At 47.8% G+C, this 18,397-nt stretch overlaps 5 protein-coding genes across 5 annotated transcripts; 2 read left to right on the top strand and 3 right to left on the bottom strand.

Annotated features, from left to right (window-relative positions):
* Positions 1-110: 110 nt before the first annotated feature.
* On the bottom strand, positions 111-4,550 carry F5Y00DRAFT_245424 (uncharacterized protein). The gene is made up of 2 exons (XM_048008965.1): positions 3,828-4,550; positions 111-3,700 (listed from the first exon to the last, which is right to left on the bottom strand). Exons 1-2 carry the CDS (start codon positions 4,040-4,042, stop codon positions 559-561), a joined length of 3,357 nt encoding a protein of 1,118 aa, XP_047861778.1. The 5' UTR covers positions 4,043-4,550; the 3' UTR covers positions 111-558.
* Positions 4,551-6,151: 1,601 nt separating this feature from the next.
* On the top strand, positions 6,152-8,680 carry F5Y00DRAFT_272651 (amino acid transporter; the record flags this gene model as incomplete). The annotated part of the gene is made up of 7 exons (XM_048013023.1): positions 6,152-6,773; positions 6,845-6,900; positions 6,974-7,145; positions 7,210-7,703; positions 7,753-8,274; positions 8,388-8,468; positions 8,552-8,680. Exons 1-7 carry the CDS (start codon positions 6,530-6,532, stop codon positions 8,678-8,680), a joined length of 1,698 nt encoding a protein of 565 aa, XP_047861779.1. The 5' UTR covers positions 6,152-6,529.
* Positions 8,681-9,059: 379 nt separating this feature from the next.
* F5Y00DRAFT_272653 (potassium/sodium eff) lies at positions 9,060-12,704 on the bottom strand (the record flags this gene model as incomplete). Its single annotated transcript, XM_048013024.1, has 4 exons — positions 9,060-10,290; positions 10,380-12,060; positions 12,116-12,381; positions 12,441-12,704. 4 exons carry the CDS (start codon positions 12,702-12,704, stop codon positions 9,208-9,210), a joined length of 3,294 nt encoding a protein of 1,097 aa, XP_047861780.1. The 3' UTR covers positions 9,060-9,207.
* Positions 12,705-14,069: 1,365 nt separating this feature from the next.
* F5Y00DRAFT_245430 (Cenp-O kinetochore centromere component-domain-containing protein) lies at positions 14,070-15,809 on the bottom strand. Its single transcript, XM_048008966.1, has 2 exons — positions 15,539-15,809; positions 14,070-15,467 (listed from the first exon to the last, which is right to left on the bottom strand). The coding sequence occupies exons 1-2, from the start codon at positions 15,618-15,620 to the stop codon at positions 14,656-14,658; spliced, it is 894 nt and encodes a 297-aa protein (XP_047861781.1). The 5' UTR covers positions 15,621-15,809; the 3' UTR covers positions 14,070-14,655.
* Positions 15,810-16,353: 544 nt separating this feature from the next.
* Positions 16,354-18,216, top strand: F5Y00DRAFT_272655 (MFS general substrate transporter; the record flags this gene model as incomplete). Its single annotated transcript, XM_048013025.1, has 2 exons — positions 16,354-17,732; positions 17,785-18,216. The coding sequence occupies 2 exons, from the start codon at positions 16,354-16,356 to the stop codon at positions 18,119-18,121; spliced, it is 1,716 nt and encodes a 571-aa protein (XP_047861782.1). The 3' UTR covers positions 18,122-18,216.
* Positions 18,217-18,397: the final 181 nt, after the last annotated feature.

Raw genomic sequence — 18,397 nt, forward strand, 5'->3', positions numbered from 1 at the left:
TCAGAACCAGAATAGCCCGTTCTAAGCTGTACTATACTGTACTGTCCACCTCCTCCGGTACTACGTATAAGAAATGATATCGATTAATACTCATGACAGACAAAATCAACTTTTAGTCCGACTTTTTTGCTTTTAAATTGATATGCTGCTCTTTCTTTCTATCGCTAACAAGCCAGGTAGACACCTATAATAGATGGCCAAGTAAACCCCCTCAAGAAACCAAAATCATCAACCATGCTAAAAACGAGAGACCGACGCAAGTACAAACGGACGTGTAATATATACAAGCATGTGCTTATCTTAGATAGAGTTGCCCCGAGCACTGGTCTTTTTCATTATTATCCTTTTCCTCCTCTTTTCATCCTGTCAACCCTTCTGTGTAATTGTAATTGTGTAATATTCCCCGGCGTTAATAGTATACAACACCTCATCCGGACGGATTACCCTCTACACCGAGGGTATCAGTACGAATCGACTTCCATCTTTTTGCTTCCGCTAAATCTAAATATAGGTAGGTAGTTAAGAAAGTACATATGAGCACTAGTACAGTGTAGACTGTTAGTAAGGGGGCTTCGTTAAATTTCCAAGAGTGTTTTGCTTCGACTTGCTGTCGATGCCCTTGAGCATTGCTTGTAAATCCATGCTGGCAGCCCCGGCGTTTGAAAAATTACTTGAAAGGATGCTATCTCCCCCTCGGCTCCTAACATTCCTTTGAGGAGCCTTGAAGGCGTGGTCTTGGCTTGAGACCTTAGCAGTACGCTCAAGGTTGATCTCAGGTGGAGGCGACTTTCCCACCAATGATGCCGGTAGCGGCGGCACTGGCGGCACGCTCTCATCCTCGGCTTCGCCTTCCGTAGGATGAGAAGTCAGAGGACCTCCCGAGTCTCCAGACGCCTTTCGCTCCCGGGACTTTGATCGCAAACGTGTAAGGACTGCGTCATTGCTATCGACGCCATCTGCCTGGTTTGGATTGAACGAAAGCTCCGATGGTGTGAATTCATAGCTCGCTATGCTATCGCTGCTATCGCCGTCCTCTTGTAATGTCTGGAACGTGGCTGGCCGAACTGGATCTCCGGTTAACACAGATTTGAGCTGATCGACAGAGGCGACGAAGCCTCGACCAGAAGCAGTCTTTCCGGAGCCGTGGCTCTGTACACTGGAGTTCCGTAAACCGGCGATATGACTAGCATGTGAAGTAGGCCGCAAGTTGTTCTGGCGAGCATAAACAGATTCTGCTCTGCTAGCGGCATAGCCATTAGACGACGGCCCGTTGACGGTAAGATGGTTTCCTCTGGTGGCAGTTGTCCCGGCTTTGGACCCGCTTAGAGAAGCGGACTTACTCTCCGCCTGGAGTGCAATGATGACGGTCTCTCGATTCCATTCCGCCAGCATTTCCTCTCTAAACTTACTGGGCAACTCACGCTCGTCGTCGGCCGGTGGAATGTTGCTCAGGGCGGAGCTTAGGATTGGGTGCGAGAATACGCGACCAGGTGATGTAGAGGGGCTTGTAGGAGGGGAGATAGCTCTCTTCTTATAGTTGGCGCAAATACAGTCTACTATCCCAATACGGTCATCGAAGGGCAACAACGCTTCAGACTCTACCTCGCGTGTAGGTACTTTTGATTGCGATTTAGGCGAACCAGGCGTTTCCAAAACATCCAGTGATGGTGTCGGAACGTGGACACCTTCAACCCAAAAATGTTTGCTTCTCCTCCGAACGATTTCATTGTGGATCGCGCGGCCGACTGGTGATGAGTCAAACTCGAAATGTTCACTCAAGGCCCAGAAATAACCATGACAAAGGCATCCGAGGTGAAATTTTGCAGCAGGCGTTTCTGCCTCTAGGATATCTTCTTGGAGCCGAAAAACCATTGGAAGACCGTATCTGGCAGCATTGACGCCGAGTTTATTGACTAGTTTTGTCAACAGGACGTGAAGAAGAGTAATATCCGCCTGATACTCCACGAACTGCAGAGCACTGTCATAAATGGCAAGATGAAGAAGCTGTAAGAAGCGGGACCGAGCAGCTCTGGCAGGTTTATCCCGAGTCGAGGCACTCGAAACAGCTCGACGAGCAACACTACCTGATGGCATTTCTCGATTGTTTGCTCGTGGTTTCCGGCCCAAGTCGTCCCGTGCTTCTAAGTCGGAACTCGTCGTTTCTCGGTCGAGCCAGGTGCCAAGAGCATCAACATATGCCTTTCGGACCTGCCCATCTGGATCGCGGAGAAGCCAATGCGTACCCTCCCACACTTGTATAGGAACCTTATTTCTTGTCAGACTGACGTTTCCGCTAACCTTTGTCTTCGGATTAGCAACAAGGAGGATAGATTTGATAGCTCGGAGAGCAGTAGTCTTAGCCAAATCTAACGCGAAGTAACTGTCGAGGTGAGACTGATCGTCCGAAATGTTCCCGGCGGAAACTCCGGGTAAAGCTTCCGTCTTTTCCGGAGCCGATGACGCGTTCGCCACCGTACTCGGATGAGGCTTTAGTCTCAAGAGAATAGTGGAAATCATGTCGGAAATTTGGTCTGCGTAATAGACATGAGTAGCTAGACTACCAATCGACTGCTGAATCCGAGTCAATAGTTCTCTGTACGGCACCGAAATGTGCAGGGAGAGATCGACAACCGAAGGTGGCTTGTCATCTCCTGAAGAACCGCCGCTTCCCCTTGAGCTCCCCGAATGTTTTAAGACTCTCTTCATATGTTGTATCAACCCCGAGAGCACATCCATAACACTTAAGCCAATCAAGTTGATGTCAGAGCTCAATAAGGATGCGACAATGGCGGTAAGCACGATCTGATCCGCCATGTTTTCCTCGGTCGGTGGGGTTCGTAGGAGCGTATCCGTAGTAGTAATCATAATAACATAACGGTCCTGCACCGGGGCCCATCTTGTTGCGAGCTCGAAGACCTTGATTGCCCAACCATGGTAGCGTCCACTGCCATCTTCGGATTGCACTATCACCGACTCCTTCTGCTGAACACGCTCTCTGATGAATCGTAGCAAGGCCATCGTCGCCCCGTTTATTTGTGCTCTGTTGGGTATGATAAATATCTGCTTCAGGCACTGCATAGCTACAACACCAATGTCTTCTTCGGCGAGCTTATCGATATCAACAGACGTGCCCGAGATGGCTATGGGGTTTGCATCACCCCCAGTATCTGCTGTCTTAATAGTGGAAATACTAGTTCTCCGTCGTAATAGGGCATTGGAATCGTCCTTCTCTTCTACCTCGACACGCTGCGATAGTATACTAAGGAACTCTTCATCGTCGGTCCACAGGTTCTCCAGAATCATAGGCACTATTACGTCGAGCTGGCGTCCAGCAACGGACGACAGCGCCTCAGATTCGGCAACGCTTTTGATTGCTTCTAAGCCCGCATTTCTCCATCTCAGGGCAACGGGTTTGCTGGGTGTGCCTTTACCTGGAACCTTCCGAGTTGACGCGAATGCAGCATAGGCGCGGACGACTTGCTCGTACTGGCGGAGGTAAGCTTGATCGGCAATAAGCGACGAGACATCGTGGTGTTCGCAGAAAGTTCGAAATGTAGGCAGCGACGCCTCTACCATAGTGATATCATCGGATCGAAGAACGAGGTCCAAAATTCTCAGCACGTTCTGTGCGAATAGGGGGAGATCTTTGGGGGCTTTCTCGATTAGAGCAGCTAGTATCTGCAGGGTGACCTGGACATTTCTAAATAAATGGTCAGTCAATTATAGGTAATTCGATAAATAGGGCTGCGTCCAAACCAAGGGAAATGGAAGTTATTCATGTTGTATGTTGTACTTTAATGGGGGTGGTGAAGGGGTGGTGAACTTACCCAATGCGCACCCTCCACACATCGCTAGCTGTCTTTTTCTCTAGAAACTGGCCAACCTTCTGGATCTTGGATCGTCGCGACGTGGCATAGAACAAAAGATAACTTAATTCGCTCGAGTTTGGTTTAACATCGACAGCCCCCTTCGTAGTGCTAGGATAGCACTTGAGAACCAAAACTTGGTGTTTTGGACGACATTTCTGCTGTATGGCATTCATCGCGCCCAGCGGTGCGCAAGCAGCCTAGTCAGCACGGGAAAGGGGGGATTAAGGTCGAAACACCGAATATATGGTGTGACAACAAAGAAGAAATTAGCTTTGCATGAGTAATGGATTCGAGGTGTTGGATGTCTGATATATGTATGATGTGGTGAGGGTGTTGGAGCCGAGTTGGTTTAAGTTGGCTGTAGCGTAGATGGTTGAGTTGACGAGGTGAGGTGTATTGTATGTATGAAGGTTGCGTCGTGTCGTTCCCGGCCAAGAAAAGAAAATTGCGGTAATGATTTAGGCATGTATCGTTGTACCGTTCAGGCGGATCTGCTGGGTGCCTATCAGGAACGTTCCATGTCTTAAATAACCTAAGGTAGGTACCTAACCTAGGTACCTAATGGCAGTGCAATTCCACTAGTGACAATTATTAACTTTACCCCTGTGACCCTGTAACACTGTTAAAAATGAAAGAATGAAAAATATTTATATACACAAAAAAGAAAGATAATAAGAGAGATCCATGAGATAATTATTACATATGTTATAATGTTGTATTAACTAGGTATTGAGGAGGTTAACTACATACTTGTATGAGGTATGGAGAGTCTTTTATTGTTCTGTCATTTAAAGGCACTAAGTGCCAATAGGGGAACAGCCTAACATGTAAGCTTGCGTCATACGGTGTATGTGTATCTGTACGTACATGTGTATATCTGATCTTCATGCCACCTTGGGTCTTAGGCGTTTAAGGGTTTAAACTTAAATCGTATTAGCAATCGCCCGTCTCAAGCTAAGGCTAAGGCTCTTTAATTTTTAATCTACGAAAGCTTGCATTAAAGGAAAATTAGAACAGACTAAGTTAGGTTAAGACATGGCTAAAGAGCTTTGCAGTGATAGGGTCATGAGCTTAATGATAATGTACACCAAAGAGGTAGTCACAAGAATCGGTAACGCGGCACCTCAGACAGCTCAATACTCCCCGCCAATAACCCCTTTCAGCCGACCAGTGCTACGTGTAGCCCTACATTATACTACATAGTATATGTACGCACACGCACAAAAACACAAAGTCATGCTCGGAAGAACTGTATACTCCAGCTCGGATCTCCGAGCCCGTAGAAGGTATTCAGATAACATGTATATCTCATACATTTCATATACATCTGGAGTTGTGCCTTGTGCCTTGTGCCGCGCGCCTTATGCCGCGTGCCACGTGCTTCTCTCCTTAAGATGCACGTATTATCAGACAAGAATACCCAACGTCTTACCTTAGGTATCTCATCATGCAGTGATCTGTTGCTATTCGGGAATTCAAATAGATCTTTCACCTGCCCAGCTACTGCATCTACATTACCCCTGGCTTTGTTAGCCAATCATAGCAACTCCAGCAACTGCAACTACGATGCTGTATCTGACTATAAGGTCTAGTTACATCGGCAAGTTGCAGCTGCAGGCAGATTATCGAGCTTCTAATGAGTGGAAGTTTCCAATTTTACATAAATAATTACTTATAATTCATAGACAGCTTAAAGGTCTCCGTCCCTACAATGGTAAAATCAGAAATACGAATCGGCCATTTCAAGTCAGTTTAAGCAAGAATAAATCCAGTCTCGGTTTATCCCGTTGTCACCGGATATACACATATTAACTACTAGGTGTTTGATAGAAAACATTTCTTTTATGGTCCCGTCGCAAAGTTACTACCACGGGAGGTAACTTATCTGTAATGTGTATTATACCGAGTTCTTATACCGAGTGTGCTATAATCCAACCTTAGGTAATTGTAACATCATTTTACCAACTACACTTCACTTATCTTAGCAATACTACCTAGTACGTAGTGGAAGTAGTACATTAGGTATGATCAATACCTTAGGTACCTAACCTAATGTAAGACAACCCCTGGAGCAGATCCTTCTGACGTACAATACAAATCCCTTATCGGCAGGAGAGCGATGCTTCGGTATCACGTTGATTGTGGCTGGACTTGTACTCAGTCTCTCATTGCTGTCGGCGAATGAGCGACGCGATATGCTATCAGCTCCGAAGATCCAGCTCGACTCGAGCTTCTGTACCCCACGAATGATACGCAGTAGATAGGCAGGCCTCCAACGCCCAGCCAGCCCGTAGCATGCAGAGATAAAGCAGATAAAAGATCTTGACTAACAGATATCTAGTATCTATCAGATCATCATTGCAGTACATAAACATGGCTGCGTCAACTTTGCGCGACGTTACACATTTCCCTTTCAGCTCTGTTGAAAGTAGCTCGTCCCAGCCGTCATGGTTCTCTTTAAAAATTCTCAACTGTCAATCCGGGTTCGTTGAGTGAACATACCCAGGTACTTAAATCGCTATCTTGACAATTGCGACTGTCCTGTCTATCTCAACTAGAGAATTGTTGGCCTATGAGAACCGCGCGACGAATATCTTATATATAAGAGCTATATATATAAGAGCTAGGTGGCGACCGCTAGCCGCCTCCTCAAATCCAAGATGGCAACAAGCGAAGGGCACCGTCGGTCATCAGAACCCCCGGCTGTCACGACAGTGTTTACTGAAGGAGATATGCCAGATCACATCGCAGAGATGTCGGAAGATGAGGCTGCGCTCGCGGCGCTCGGTTATAAGCAGGAATTCAAGCGCGAGTTCTCGGCCTGGACGACTTTTGCCGTTAGCTTCGCCGTCATGGGACTGTTACCGAGTATTGCTACTACTATGTGGTACGGACTCGGCTATGGTGAGCTGCTTTTCGGAAGATTAACACAAATACATCGATGAAGATAATGAAAAGCTGATGAGACCATGTAGCTGGGCCGGCAGCGAATACCTGGGGTTGGTTATTGTCCGTCTTCTTCATTCTATGTGTAAGCGCTCGCCTACCTAGGTTAGGTACCTAGTTAATGTTACAGCGTAACCGGGTTTGACCTCTTCCTATAGGTTGCTGCTTCGATGGCAGAATTGGCGAGCAGTATGCCAACTTCTGGCGGACTCTACTACGCGGCAGCAGTACTGGCGGGCCCTAAATATGGCCCTTTCGCTGCTTGGATAACTGGCTGGAGCAACTGGTTCGTTCAAGTCACAGGAGCACCGAGTGTCGACTATGGATGTGGTGAGTCGCCATCTTTTGCGCTCGCTTCTGGACTCTATAAGTTGACTCCTTACCTATATTCAAGCTGCTATGATTCTGGCTGCGGCGTCGATAGTGAACCCCGAATATAAGCCAGAGAACTACCAAACATTTCTCCTGACCGTATTAATCATGCTGACCCACGCCTGTATTAGCAGCATGCCGACGCTGTGGATTGCGAATTTTAATTCCGTTGGTACGACCATCAACCTCCTCTGCCTTCTAATTACCATCATAATAATCCCAACCGCGGCCATGGGCGATCCCAAGTTCCAACCGAACGAGTTTGCATGGGGAATTCAGAATAGCACGGACTGGCCCGACGGTGTTGCCGTCCTGATGTCGTTCCTGTCGATTATATGGACAATGTCCGGCTACGATGCTAGCTTCCACCTCTCGGAAGAATGCTCGAATGCGGCCGTCGCTACGCCAAGGTCTATCGTCATGACCGCCGGCTCGGGATCGATTCTTGGCTTCATATTGAACGCCATTATTGCGTATACGATTAAGGATGTGGGAGCAGTCTTGGATAGCGATCTGGTAAGGACTTATACCTACGTGAATACGCCGCTTAGGCTAAACTATCTAGGAACAACCATTTGCAGCGTACCTAATCCAAGTCCTACCGCAAAACGTGGCACTAGCCGTCCTTTCCATGACCATCATATGCGCTTACATGATGGGGCAGGGATGTATGGTAGCTGCGTCACGGGTATGCTTCGCGTACGCACGGGATGACTGCTTCGGCGTAGTGAGCCGGCCGCTGAAGCAAGTTAACCGACATACGTTGACTCCGGTGAATGCGGTTTGGTTCAACACGTCGATTGGGATCTTATTGGTACTGCTAATCTTCGGCGGAGCGGCTATCGACGCCATTTTTAGCATCGGCGCCATCGCAGCATACGTCGCCTTCACGACGCCAATTTTCCTCAAGATCGCGGTCGTCGGAAACCACTTCCGCCGTGGGCCCTGGCATCTCGGCCCCTTAAGTCTACCCTCGGGTATCGCCGCCTGCTGTTTCGTCCTGGTTATGCTGCCTATCCTGTGCTTCCCTAGCGTGCGTGATGAAAATCTGACCTTGGAGGAGATGAATTGGACTGCGCTTGTTTATGTGAGTTCCTCGTCTCCTTTTCGGCTCGCTTGGAATAATGCCCAGTCTGCTAGCTGGGTTTTAAAGAGATAGACGGAGAAGAAGCTTGGAATCGGTGCTGACTTTTGTATTAGGGTGCACCTATGTTGTTCATACTTATATGGTTCTTCGTGGATGCTCACAAGTGGTTTAAGGGTCCCAAGATCAATATCGAGGTAAGTCTGGCCAACCTGCCGTCCTCTTTCCTCACCCAAAAATCTTATTGGGTCACGAAGTCTAACGATACGATATCTACTAGCACCATATGCTCCATCAAAACCTTCCTAGTGTAGAGGGCGTCGGGACACCGGCCGTGAGTGGTAGCTCAGGGAGCGGGAAGGACTCGGATATAGAACGGGGTTCGGTATCGAAGGCGCCATCGATTTAGTTGGAAGATGGAAACTGGTGGTGATACTAGCAAGAATATGTCGACGATTTGATCCATGATTAAGGGAGCGAATGGATAAAATATCCTCCATCTATTATATCTAACCCGATAAATCCTAACTAGAAGGGAATTATATGCCGCTGCGTTGCGTCTTGTTCACGTCACATTGTTATATCGTAAAACGGCTATACGAAATACGGTACGTCGCTTAAGACAATTAAATTTCTATATAGAGCAGCAGGTGAAATATCACGAGGACGAGCACGGTGCGAACGTTGGACTTCCCTCTGGGACGTATGTACCTGAGAACATGTATAAAAATTCAACATGCTGGACTCGAGGGACCCCTTATTTCGAACTTGGTAATGACTGTTATAGCTCTTACAATAGAGCTGAGATCTCAAAATAACTAGCGATAAAGCTGTTAATAAATTGCCCGTGCTCTTATTTATACTCACTAGCCCCCTTGACATGTATTCCAACCTTATAAAACCTCGTTACTCTCAACCTCGACCCCTTCTAAGACGCTAAGGAATTAACTGAGTTGTCGAATTCGCTGCTCCATTCACCCAATCCTCGTCATTGTAAACCCTATTATCGGCCAATGAAAAATCAAGATACTCCGCGAAAGCACGTTGCTCAACGTCCATATCCTTCCAGGCCATCGCCGCCCCCTTCTTGTTGGCAAAAGCCGCGCGCCGGAAGTATACCCTTTTCCCCCACTTCCAGCCCTCGACGCCACCGAAGAATAAGACCGAGCTAACGAATACCACGGCCCACTCCCACGAGATACCAACGTGCTTGAACACGATAATGTTGAGGCCCGGTACGTACAGGGTTGGGAACAGCGTCACGAAGCCGATGATAATGGCCCAGAAGAGGAACTTGTTCTGGCTAATATCGTGAGCCCATCTCGTTACAGCATAGGACTTGCTGGAGTTACCGGGCTGGGGGCGTTGTGTTGAGAAGAAAGACCTTCGACGATCTATCATTTCCCAGGCCAGGAACAGCGCAAACCAGGTAAGACACGCAAACGTAGTCGCGCGCGCGCGGAAGACGGTGTCGCAACCACTATTATACGCCTCGTTGCAGCCTCCGCCCAGGTCCCCGCCGCCAAACCGGTACGCAACAAGGACAAAGCTCGACAGGCAAAGCGCCGTGATCCACAGCCCGTAAACGACCATATCAACCAGAAACTCGGCATCGAAGATCCCGGCTTCCAAGCTCCGCGGGGGCCTGTTCATGATATCCTCCACCGCGCGCTCGAAGCCCAGCCCCATGTCCGGCATGCCCGAAGTCGCCATGATGATCCAGACGATCTCGACGGGCGCGAGCGGGAACACGGACAGTCCGCGCTCGTCTCGGAAGGCTAGGCCCACGAGCAGGGTGCCGGCCTGCGCGATGTTCTCGGCTAGCACGTGCAGCACGAATTTCTGGATGTTGTCGAAGATGCGCCGGCCCTCCTCGATCGCGGCGACTATGCTGGCGAAGTTGTCGTCCGAGAGGACGATGTCGGACGCTTCTTTGGCTACGTCGCTGCCGGACAGGCCCATTGCGATGCCGACGTCGGCGCGGCGGAGGGAGGGCGAGTCGTTTACGCCGTCGCCGGTCTGCGGAGTGTTAGTTAAGGAAGAGAGAGAGGCTCTATCAAGTTGGTACTGGGAGCGGTGGGTATATATATGTCTCCTGACTCACTCACCATGGCGCAGAATCTATTACGTCTGTGGAGTGCCTCGATCATCCGGACTTTGGTGCTCGGAGCACATCGGGAAATGACCAGGGGGAGAACAGGGAGGTTGTCGACTTGGTCGTCTGTCAACGAGTCGAATTGGCTGGCGGTCATTGCCATCGATCCCGCGACGTCTGCTCTGACTCGCTCCATACGACTGGGAAGTATGCCGACTTCCAGGGCAAAGGCTCTCGCCGTTTCGGGGTGGTCGCCGGTTAGCATGTGTACCGATATGCCTGCTTTGTGACAGCTAAGAACTGCGGCAGCCGATTCGGGTCGTGGTGGATCGTAGAGGCCGATCAACCCGCGAAATACCAGGTTCGACTCTACGTCTGTGCGGTTTACCTCGCCCCCCTTTTCCAGGGGACCTTGGAATGTCTTGCTCGCGAACGCCAGAACCCGTAATCCAGTGCTAGCGAGAGCTTCCGTGTTCTTCATGACGTTAGCACGGAACCTCTCATCTATCTGGATTGCGTCTTGGTCGTCGTGTTCGCAATACTTCGTACAGATAGCTACGACTCGCTCAACAGCGCCTTTAGTAAAAACGGAGAGCTGCTCGGTCGGGCCGTTTCTGAAAATGGTGGACATGCGCTTGATTTCGGAGTCGAAAGGTAGTTCGGCGATTTGAGTCCACTCTGCATTTTCACCTTGGGTGAGCTTGAGTCTGTTCCAATCGAAGCGTGAGGCAAAAACTTGAATTGCGATCTCGGTTGGGTCGCCTCGCGCGTTCCATACTCCATCCTTTAGAGAGACGGTAGCAAGATTAGCGAGAGATGCAACGCATAAAAAGTCGAACAATGCCTTCCTGCTGTTTTTTAGTAATTGGGAAGGTTGTTTAGCTAAGCTGGTCTCGAGCTCGTCCTCTGTAACGTTGATCTGCCACGGCTGCCGCTCATCGAGTAGTATCACGCCAGCTGTAGGGTTAAAAGGCTCCGATGATGTCTCAACGGTATAGGTACCGACGGCAGGAATCCACGCTCGTCTGGCTACCATCTTGCCTTGAGTCAGTGTTCCAGTCTTGTCGGAGCATATATCGGTTACGGCGCCCAGAGCTTCTAGGGACTTGAGATTCCGTACTATGACATTCCGCTCTACCATACTTTTTGTTCCGGCGGCCATGGTGATAGTTAGCACGACTACCAATGAAGCGGGGATCATTGATAAACCAGTAGCAACTGCGTATATGATTACTTCTTGTCGAGCAGCGAATCCGTTAACTCCCAGAACGATTACAGCGCACAAGATAGCGATACCAAAGAGGAACATCGCTAGCTTTGACAGCTTTTGTTGGAGCGGTGTTCCTACATTTAGACCCAGAAAGCAGCCAACGGCATCTATGAATGTTAGTGTATAGGCCTCCAGGTAATGGTGAAGTCGAGCGGAACCATCAGGGTTCCGTTTGATAGGCCGTATTTTTGAATCACTTTGTCCAATCGCCGCAGCAATAGCACCGACCTCAGTGTAAGTCCCCGTAGCAAAAACTATGCCTTTAGCCCGGCCTTTCGTCACCGTCGAAGAGCTGAAGGCAATATTTAGTCTATCTCCAGGCCCTGTAGCATCATCAAATGTAGAGTTTTCGTCCTTGCGGACCGGTAAAGGCTCCCCCGTCAGGAGCGCTTCGTTAGTTTCAAAGTTGAAAGCTTCAATGACCCTAAGGATTAAATCAGTAACTATTACGAAGACGACTCCCTCTGGGATCAACCTACCGGATGTCGGCCGGAACAGTATCGCCAGTCTTCATTTCAACTAGATCGCCTATGACAACTTCGGTGGTAGGGATAACCTTAGTATCCCCGCCGCGTACGACATGGGCAGTAGGTGAGCTAAGAGAGCGAAGGGATTCCAACGTCTTTCCGGCAGAATACTCCTGTAAAAATCCGACTATGATGTTAAGGAGTATAACCACAGTAATAACGGCGCCTTCGATATATGACTTGATACCGTAACTGATAGCCATTGCCAGTATAAGTACCTCGAATAAGTTTAGCACTAGTGATCCCTTCACTTGAAAAGTCATAAGGGTTATTATACCATGGTCATCGCGTTCGCAATTTGCGCAACTATGATTTTCCACACAGACACGCCCGACCCACTAAGCCCATCACCAAGCTCATTTCTCCCGAGTTCGTCTAGGCGTTGCCCTGCGACATTGCTTGACAAGCCATTCACGCCATCAGCGCCCAGCTCAAGAATGAGTTGCCCACAAGTTAACGCATGAGCAGGTCGGGACAGGAACTTGTTGGCCTGTCCTAAACTACGATCTCGAGAGAAACTGCCATTCCTGTCTTCCGCCATAGTGACGAAAAGGCACAAGAACAGGCTTAAATAAAATAGTATCTGATTCACTTTATGTGCCTAGATACCTGAGTATTGGAGAAGAAGTAGGCGAATAATCGTATAGATGGATAATTTTCAAGGAAACGACGAAGTTAGAAGAGATGGGAAAGAATAAGACACTTAGCTTTCTATGTTTTACGAGCCGACAGGTTCTACGAGGGCAACGAACAGCCATACAGCTTGATTTCCTAAGGTACATAATTTCTCTAGCCAAGTAATATTAACATGTAAGAAACACTAGCATCCGAAGATAAGCATACACTCTTCACGGCTGAAAAGAGTCCGAGACTCGGGTTGTGATTAGCACATGCTTAGGATTTCCAAGTACTACAGATAGAGGACAAACTACCTACCTATCCTTGGAGCCTTAAGACCGTATGAAATATAAAATTTCTGGTTTTTAGGATGTCTAGAAGGTCTAGGGCCGAATAGTGTATGCGATCACGGATTGGGAATCGATCAAACGTAAAGACGAGACAAGGCTCTGGGGAGTTACTCGAATTACAGCCATCGCCGAACACACGTGTTATTGTTATGCCTAAGGTTTACCTTAAGATGTTGTGTTGAATGCGAGTAAAGATTTCCTATTTGGGACACATGCCTTGCTACCTTACAGATAATTTTCCTACCTCATAGAAAGCAATAAAAGATAAAAGGAGTTGGTTTGCATATGCATATATATAAGGCTTCTATATTACTTAGGTCTCGAGGGTATTAAAAGTATTGTCCAGCCGTATAATAGCAATAAATTCGGGTTACTATAGGGGTGCCCTCCAGTTTAATAGGGGGTAGATCGCTAATATACAATGAAAATAAGTAATAGTATAAAAACACGGTGCGGTGTAAACCTTAAGCTTTTATGTTGCCCTGGGGGTAACCTCTAATTTTTATTTTACATTGCGGCGTAGCTAACTAGTACTAGAAACTACTAAACGGGGATTTAGTGGTAGTATAGGTACCTAAATAGTGTATAATTTACTACTGTTGTATAATCGCGCTGCGCTGCTTTTCGAGACCGGGTCTAACAGAATAACCGAATATACAGGAATAAAGTCAACCGTATTATCAAAACCAACTACTATATATCTTACATAAGATATAAGTAGTAGGGTTACCTAGCATAACCAAGAACGCTCCCTATAGTATTAATGTAGGTTATAATGTCATATGGACAACAAGGCCGAGACTGGAATCTAAAATATAGCCTAGACCCAGTAAAAGGTTAAGATAACTAAGATTAGAACAATTGGATAAGGCACATCACAAGACGATGCAGGCAGTATGCAAGATAGCTAATATACAACCGAAGAGGCGACTAGATACGGAGATACATCTCTTAGAAACGTCTACAAATAGGTCGTGATCTCCTCAGATTGAGATAGAGAGATCATCAAGGACCTTAAGACCTTAGAAAATTATTAATAATATGAATCCGTTCCAAGCCCTTACAAGACCTTGTTACATAATGAGGCTATCGTCGTGCACCAAAATATATAAAGTCGACCTTCTGGAAACTAAGAATCAAAAGCCGATCAACATCTGCATCTCTAATCTTGGCGATTGGATGTGTTGATCTGTTAGGCGGGCACGTGCATATTCCCTAGTTTTCATCGGCTCTGATAGGCACCTGATATAACGGTAAACCCGACTATCATTGAGGTCCGTTCGGCCCATCCTTACATTAGGGGGTTTCTTTTGTGGCGTTATCTTCATATTGCCCAATACTACCCCATGCGCTAATCCGTCTGTGCAGATCCATCTTGAGTTCGGCGGTCCGATATTAGTCGTAAGCTCGTGACTGGGTTTATGCCGCCCGTACAGCCGTAGTACATTGACCGGTAAGGTATAGATGACCTATCATATTCAGGAAGGTTTTGTGGCTTGTCGCTATAATCTTGGCCCTGCAGGCTCATGCACTTTCGAGCTGTTTAACGACATCTTCGACACGGAGGCTCCCGCCAAGAAATTGTCTCATAGTTTCTCGGTCCTGTCCGTCCTCGCCCTGCACGACCATCTTCACGATGTCGCCGTCGTCATCCATTACTAGCCGTCCCGAGCGTCCGTCGCTCCACTCGACACGGATTTGCTTTGCTTGTGCGTCAGCCGCGCTGATGTCAGTGATTGGGACCTCCAATTCTTTAGCCTTTCCCTTCTTACTCTCCAAACCTGCCATGCTCCGTAGGTCCCCGATGACGGCTGTACGATTGTGGTAACGAACCAGCTCTCGCCTTAGCGCCCGCACGAACGTCGACAAATCTTGCCTCTTTGGCATATCGCTGTCGTCGTCTTTGGCTACTGGTGGAGGGAGATACCGAGCCGTCAATCCAGATAGTGGTATGCACTGGGGAACGGTATGCCGGTGGACACGCAGAAACCGGGAATTCGGGTAGGGCCGGTTCAGCATAACATAATAGGGTCGAAGGAACCGAGACTTGGACATGACTTCGAATCGCAAACCCAAAACATTACCCCCATCTACCGCATTGGGGTCCGGATCACGCACTTTAAAAGTTGTGATAGAAGCGCATGTCCGGTAGAGACATTGCTGCTTATGGGCGTTTTGCTCGTCAGCTCTTGTCAACAGCTCCTGAAGCCTAGAGCTATCATTTGACTTCTTGAAACCTGATTTCTTCGTTGAATCAGCTTGCAATATCTGAAGCGTCGAATCTGATGTTATCAGAGTAGCAGTTTGCAACTTAAGATCCCGTTTTAGTGATTCCACTAGATAGTATTAGCACTAGCTTCATATATCATAAGATATATATCATAATATAGTAACACTGAATAGTTACCTTGAGCTCTTAAAGTTGCAATCTCACTGTCCAACTTCTCCGCAACGGAGAGTTCTTGTGATTGTGGCTCCTCGGAAGCCATTCTTTAGGTATCTATTTATAAGATTGAAGATGATGCTACCATGGATATTATAAATCCGATATTATGGATCGCCGGCATCACTGTTGAACTGTTGATTTAACATTCAGCGAAGACGCGCCGACGCGTATTAGTAAATGGGGGATTGCGATAAGATAAAAAACAGATAAGGCACGAGAGTGGGGAAGATCTAGATCTAGGTGGGGTACTCTAGACTGTCTTTGATTAGTCATTTCGATCCAGGGTTTACTTTTCTTTCCCACTCCATTGGGTCAAAGCTGAAAGCTTCAGCTTCATTTGGACACGTCCACATATTTCCCTGCACCTGTGCTCCAAGAAGCCGCAATACCATTTAGCCATGATGGACTAACTAAGGAATAATCGTATCTGGGGTTTGCAGGTTTCCCGACTTCTACCATCATTCTAACCACTCGTTACTCGTCTTATTTTTAATTCAGGGTCCACTTCGCCACGTTCCAGCGCGATCCTAAAAAGGCCACGGTTTCTATTTTGTTTTCATTGTTGACTTTTGACTTATTGGACAAGACCAAAACACTTTCCACAAATCATATACGAGAACCATATAATTAACATACTTGTACAAGTCTAACGACGCTTCTTCTACTACCAGCCATTTATCGATTATCCATCTACTATATCACTAGAGCTTTGACAAGAACACAATCTCCAGCTTTAAAGCAATCGAATACCCCCACTGCCCCGCGCCAAAGTACGAATGGGTGTCGAAACTCGACGGTCGAAATCTCAGAAACGAGATAAGCTTTCAGTCTCGACGAGCGGTCGCGTAAATGGTCACTCGAACGGCGACATGAGCAATATAGAGCTGCGGCGGAAAACCGCGCCGCCACAAGAGTCAGGCCAGGTCGCGGCAAACCTCATAGGCCGGGAATCCTTTTCCCTCGACGATAATATCCCGAAAACGCCCTCGGTGAACAATCATGGATTCTGGGAACTTCCCTTACAAGATCAGAGGAATTTTATGCTACTTGTGCTGCTATATTTCTTACAAGGTGTCCCTATGGGTCTTGCGAGTGGATCGGTACCATTCCTTCTCAAAGAGCATCTCTCATTTGGAGAAATCGGTGTCTTCAGCTTGGCGTCATATCCGTACTCGTTAAAACTATTCTGGAGCCCGATAGTAGATGCAGTATGGAGTCCTAAAGTCGGAAGGAGGAAAAGTTGGATTCTTCCAATTCAGTTGATATCCGGCTTCAGCATGTTGTACCTCGGGTCCATGATCGAAGGTTTGATGGCCACCACAGGCAAGCCGGGCGGCCCGAGCATCTGGAATTTCACGGGTTGGTGGTTCTTCCTGGTTTTTATGTGCGCGACTCAAGACATCGCCGTTGATGGGTGGGCCCTCACTTTGCTAACGCCAGGAAATGTTTCTTACGCTTCGACGGCGCAGACGGTCGGTCTGACAGCCGGCCAGTTCCTATCTTACACCGTCTTCCTGGCCTTTAATTCCAGCGATTTTGCCAACCGCTATTTCCGCTCCGTACCGTCAGAGGAGGGCCTCTTAAGCCTAGGGGGCTACTTGACCTTCTGGGGCTGGGCTTACATTGCAATCACCATCGGACTTGCGCTTCTCAAGAAGGAAGAAAAGACAAGGAATGAGGACGGTATCTGGGATGTCTACAAGATTATGTGGGATGTCTTGAAGCTACGGAATATCCAGACCATAATTATCGTCCATCTCATTTCGAAGATCGGATTTCAAGCCAACGATGCCGTGACGAACCTTAAGCTGCTGGAAAAGGGATTTGGCAAAGAAAATCTGGCGCTGACGGTCCTCATCGACTTTCCCTTCGAAATAGGCCTGGGTTATTATGCCGGCAAGTGGTCTCAGGAGTATACACCTATGCGCCTCTGGTGCTGGGGCTTCGTGGGTCGTCTGATTGCTGCTATCTTCGCTCAGGTCACCGTCAGTGTTTTCCCAGCTGGTGGCGTCCAGCCTTGGTATCTTCTTCTCGTCATTGGCGAGCACGTCTTCTCGACGTTTACTTCAACCATCATGTTCGTTGCTGTTTCTGCATTCCACGCTCGGGTTGCCGATCCCGTAATCGGCGGAACTTATATGACCTTGCTTGCTACGTAAGTACTATCCCCCAAATCACAGTTGATCTTAGCTAACATTTAATGTCAGGGTTTCCAATCTTGGTGGTACATTCCCTAGGTATTTCGTCTTAGGTCTAGTGGATACCTTTACACAAGCCACATGCCGTCCCTCGACACAGAAGCTTGATAGCTCGGCGCTCAGGGGGCCGCTTGTAACGCAAGAGTTCTCCTGCGCCGTCCAAGCCGAGAGAGAGCGATGCGAGCACGGCGGTGGCACGTGCGAGATCCTACACGACGGGTTTTATATTGTGAATATCCTCTGCGTCATTGTAGGGGTGTTGACATTCACTCTATACATCAGAAAGAGAGTTCTGGTATTGCAAAATCTACCATTAAGGGCGTGGAGGTTAGCTGGATCCCGGTAACGAGATATTGGTGAGTATCTGTAGTCTATATGTATAATATGGATAGGAAATTGAAATACTATCAAACATGATTGATGGCCGTGATGTTAGCTTGTCATTGGGCAATAGAGTGGAATTGCTTGAGTGAATATTCCCTAAATTGGATTGAAAGAAGTCTTTGATTGGCCGGAGTTTGTCGCAAGCGCATCCCTTAGGTACCTACCTTACCATCTAAATGTAAGTACCTAATCAATGGCAATAATAGATGCTTAGGTAGATACAATGAAGCAGGTAGCT

The sequence above is a fragment of the Daldinia vernicosa genome (assembly GCF_022497035.1).
Source record: "Daldinia vernicosa strain CBS 139.73 unplaced genomic scaffold F5Y00scaffold_51, whole genome shotgun sequence".
Lineage (NCBI taxonomy): Eukaryota > Fungi > Ascomycota > Sordariomycetes > Xylariales > Hypoxylaceae > Daldinia > Daldinia vernicosa.

Coding starts and splice junctions, on each gene's coding strand:
- F5Y00DRAFT_245430 (XM_048008966.1), bottom strand. CDS start 15,620: ATGGCTTCCGAGGAGCCACAATCACAAGAACTCTCCGTTGCGGAGAAG. Junction 15,468..15,538: donor TGCAACTTTAAGAGCTCAAG/GTAACTATTCAG, acceptor AATACTATCTAG/TGGAATCACTAAAACGGGAT.
- F5Y00DRAFT_245424 (XM_048008965.1), bottom strand. CDS start 4,042: ATGAATGCCATACAGCAGAAATGTCGTCCAAAACACCAAGTTTTGGTT. Junction 3,701..3,827: donor GTGTGGAGGGTGCGCATTGG/GTAAGTTCACCA, acceptor CCATTTATTTAG/AAATGTCCAGGTCACCCTGC.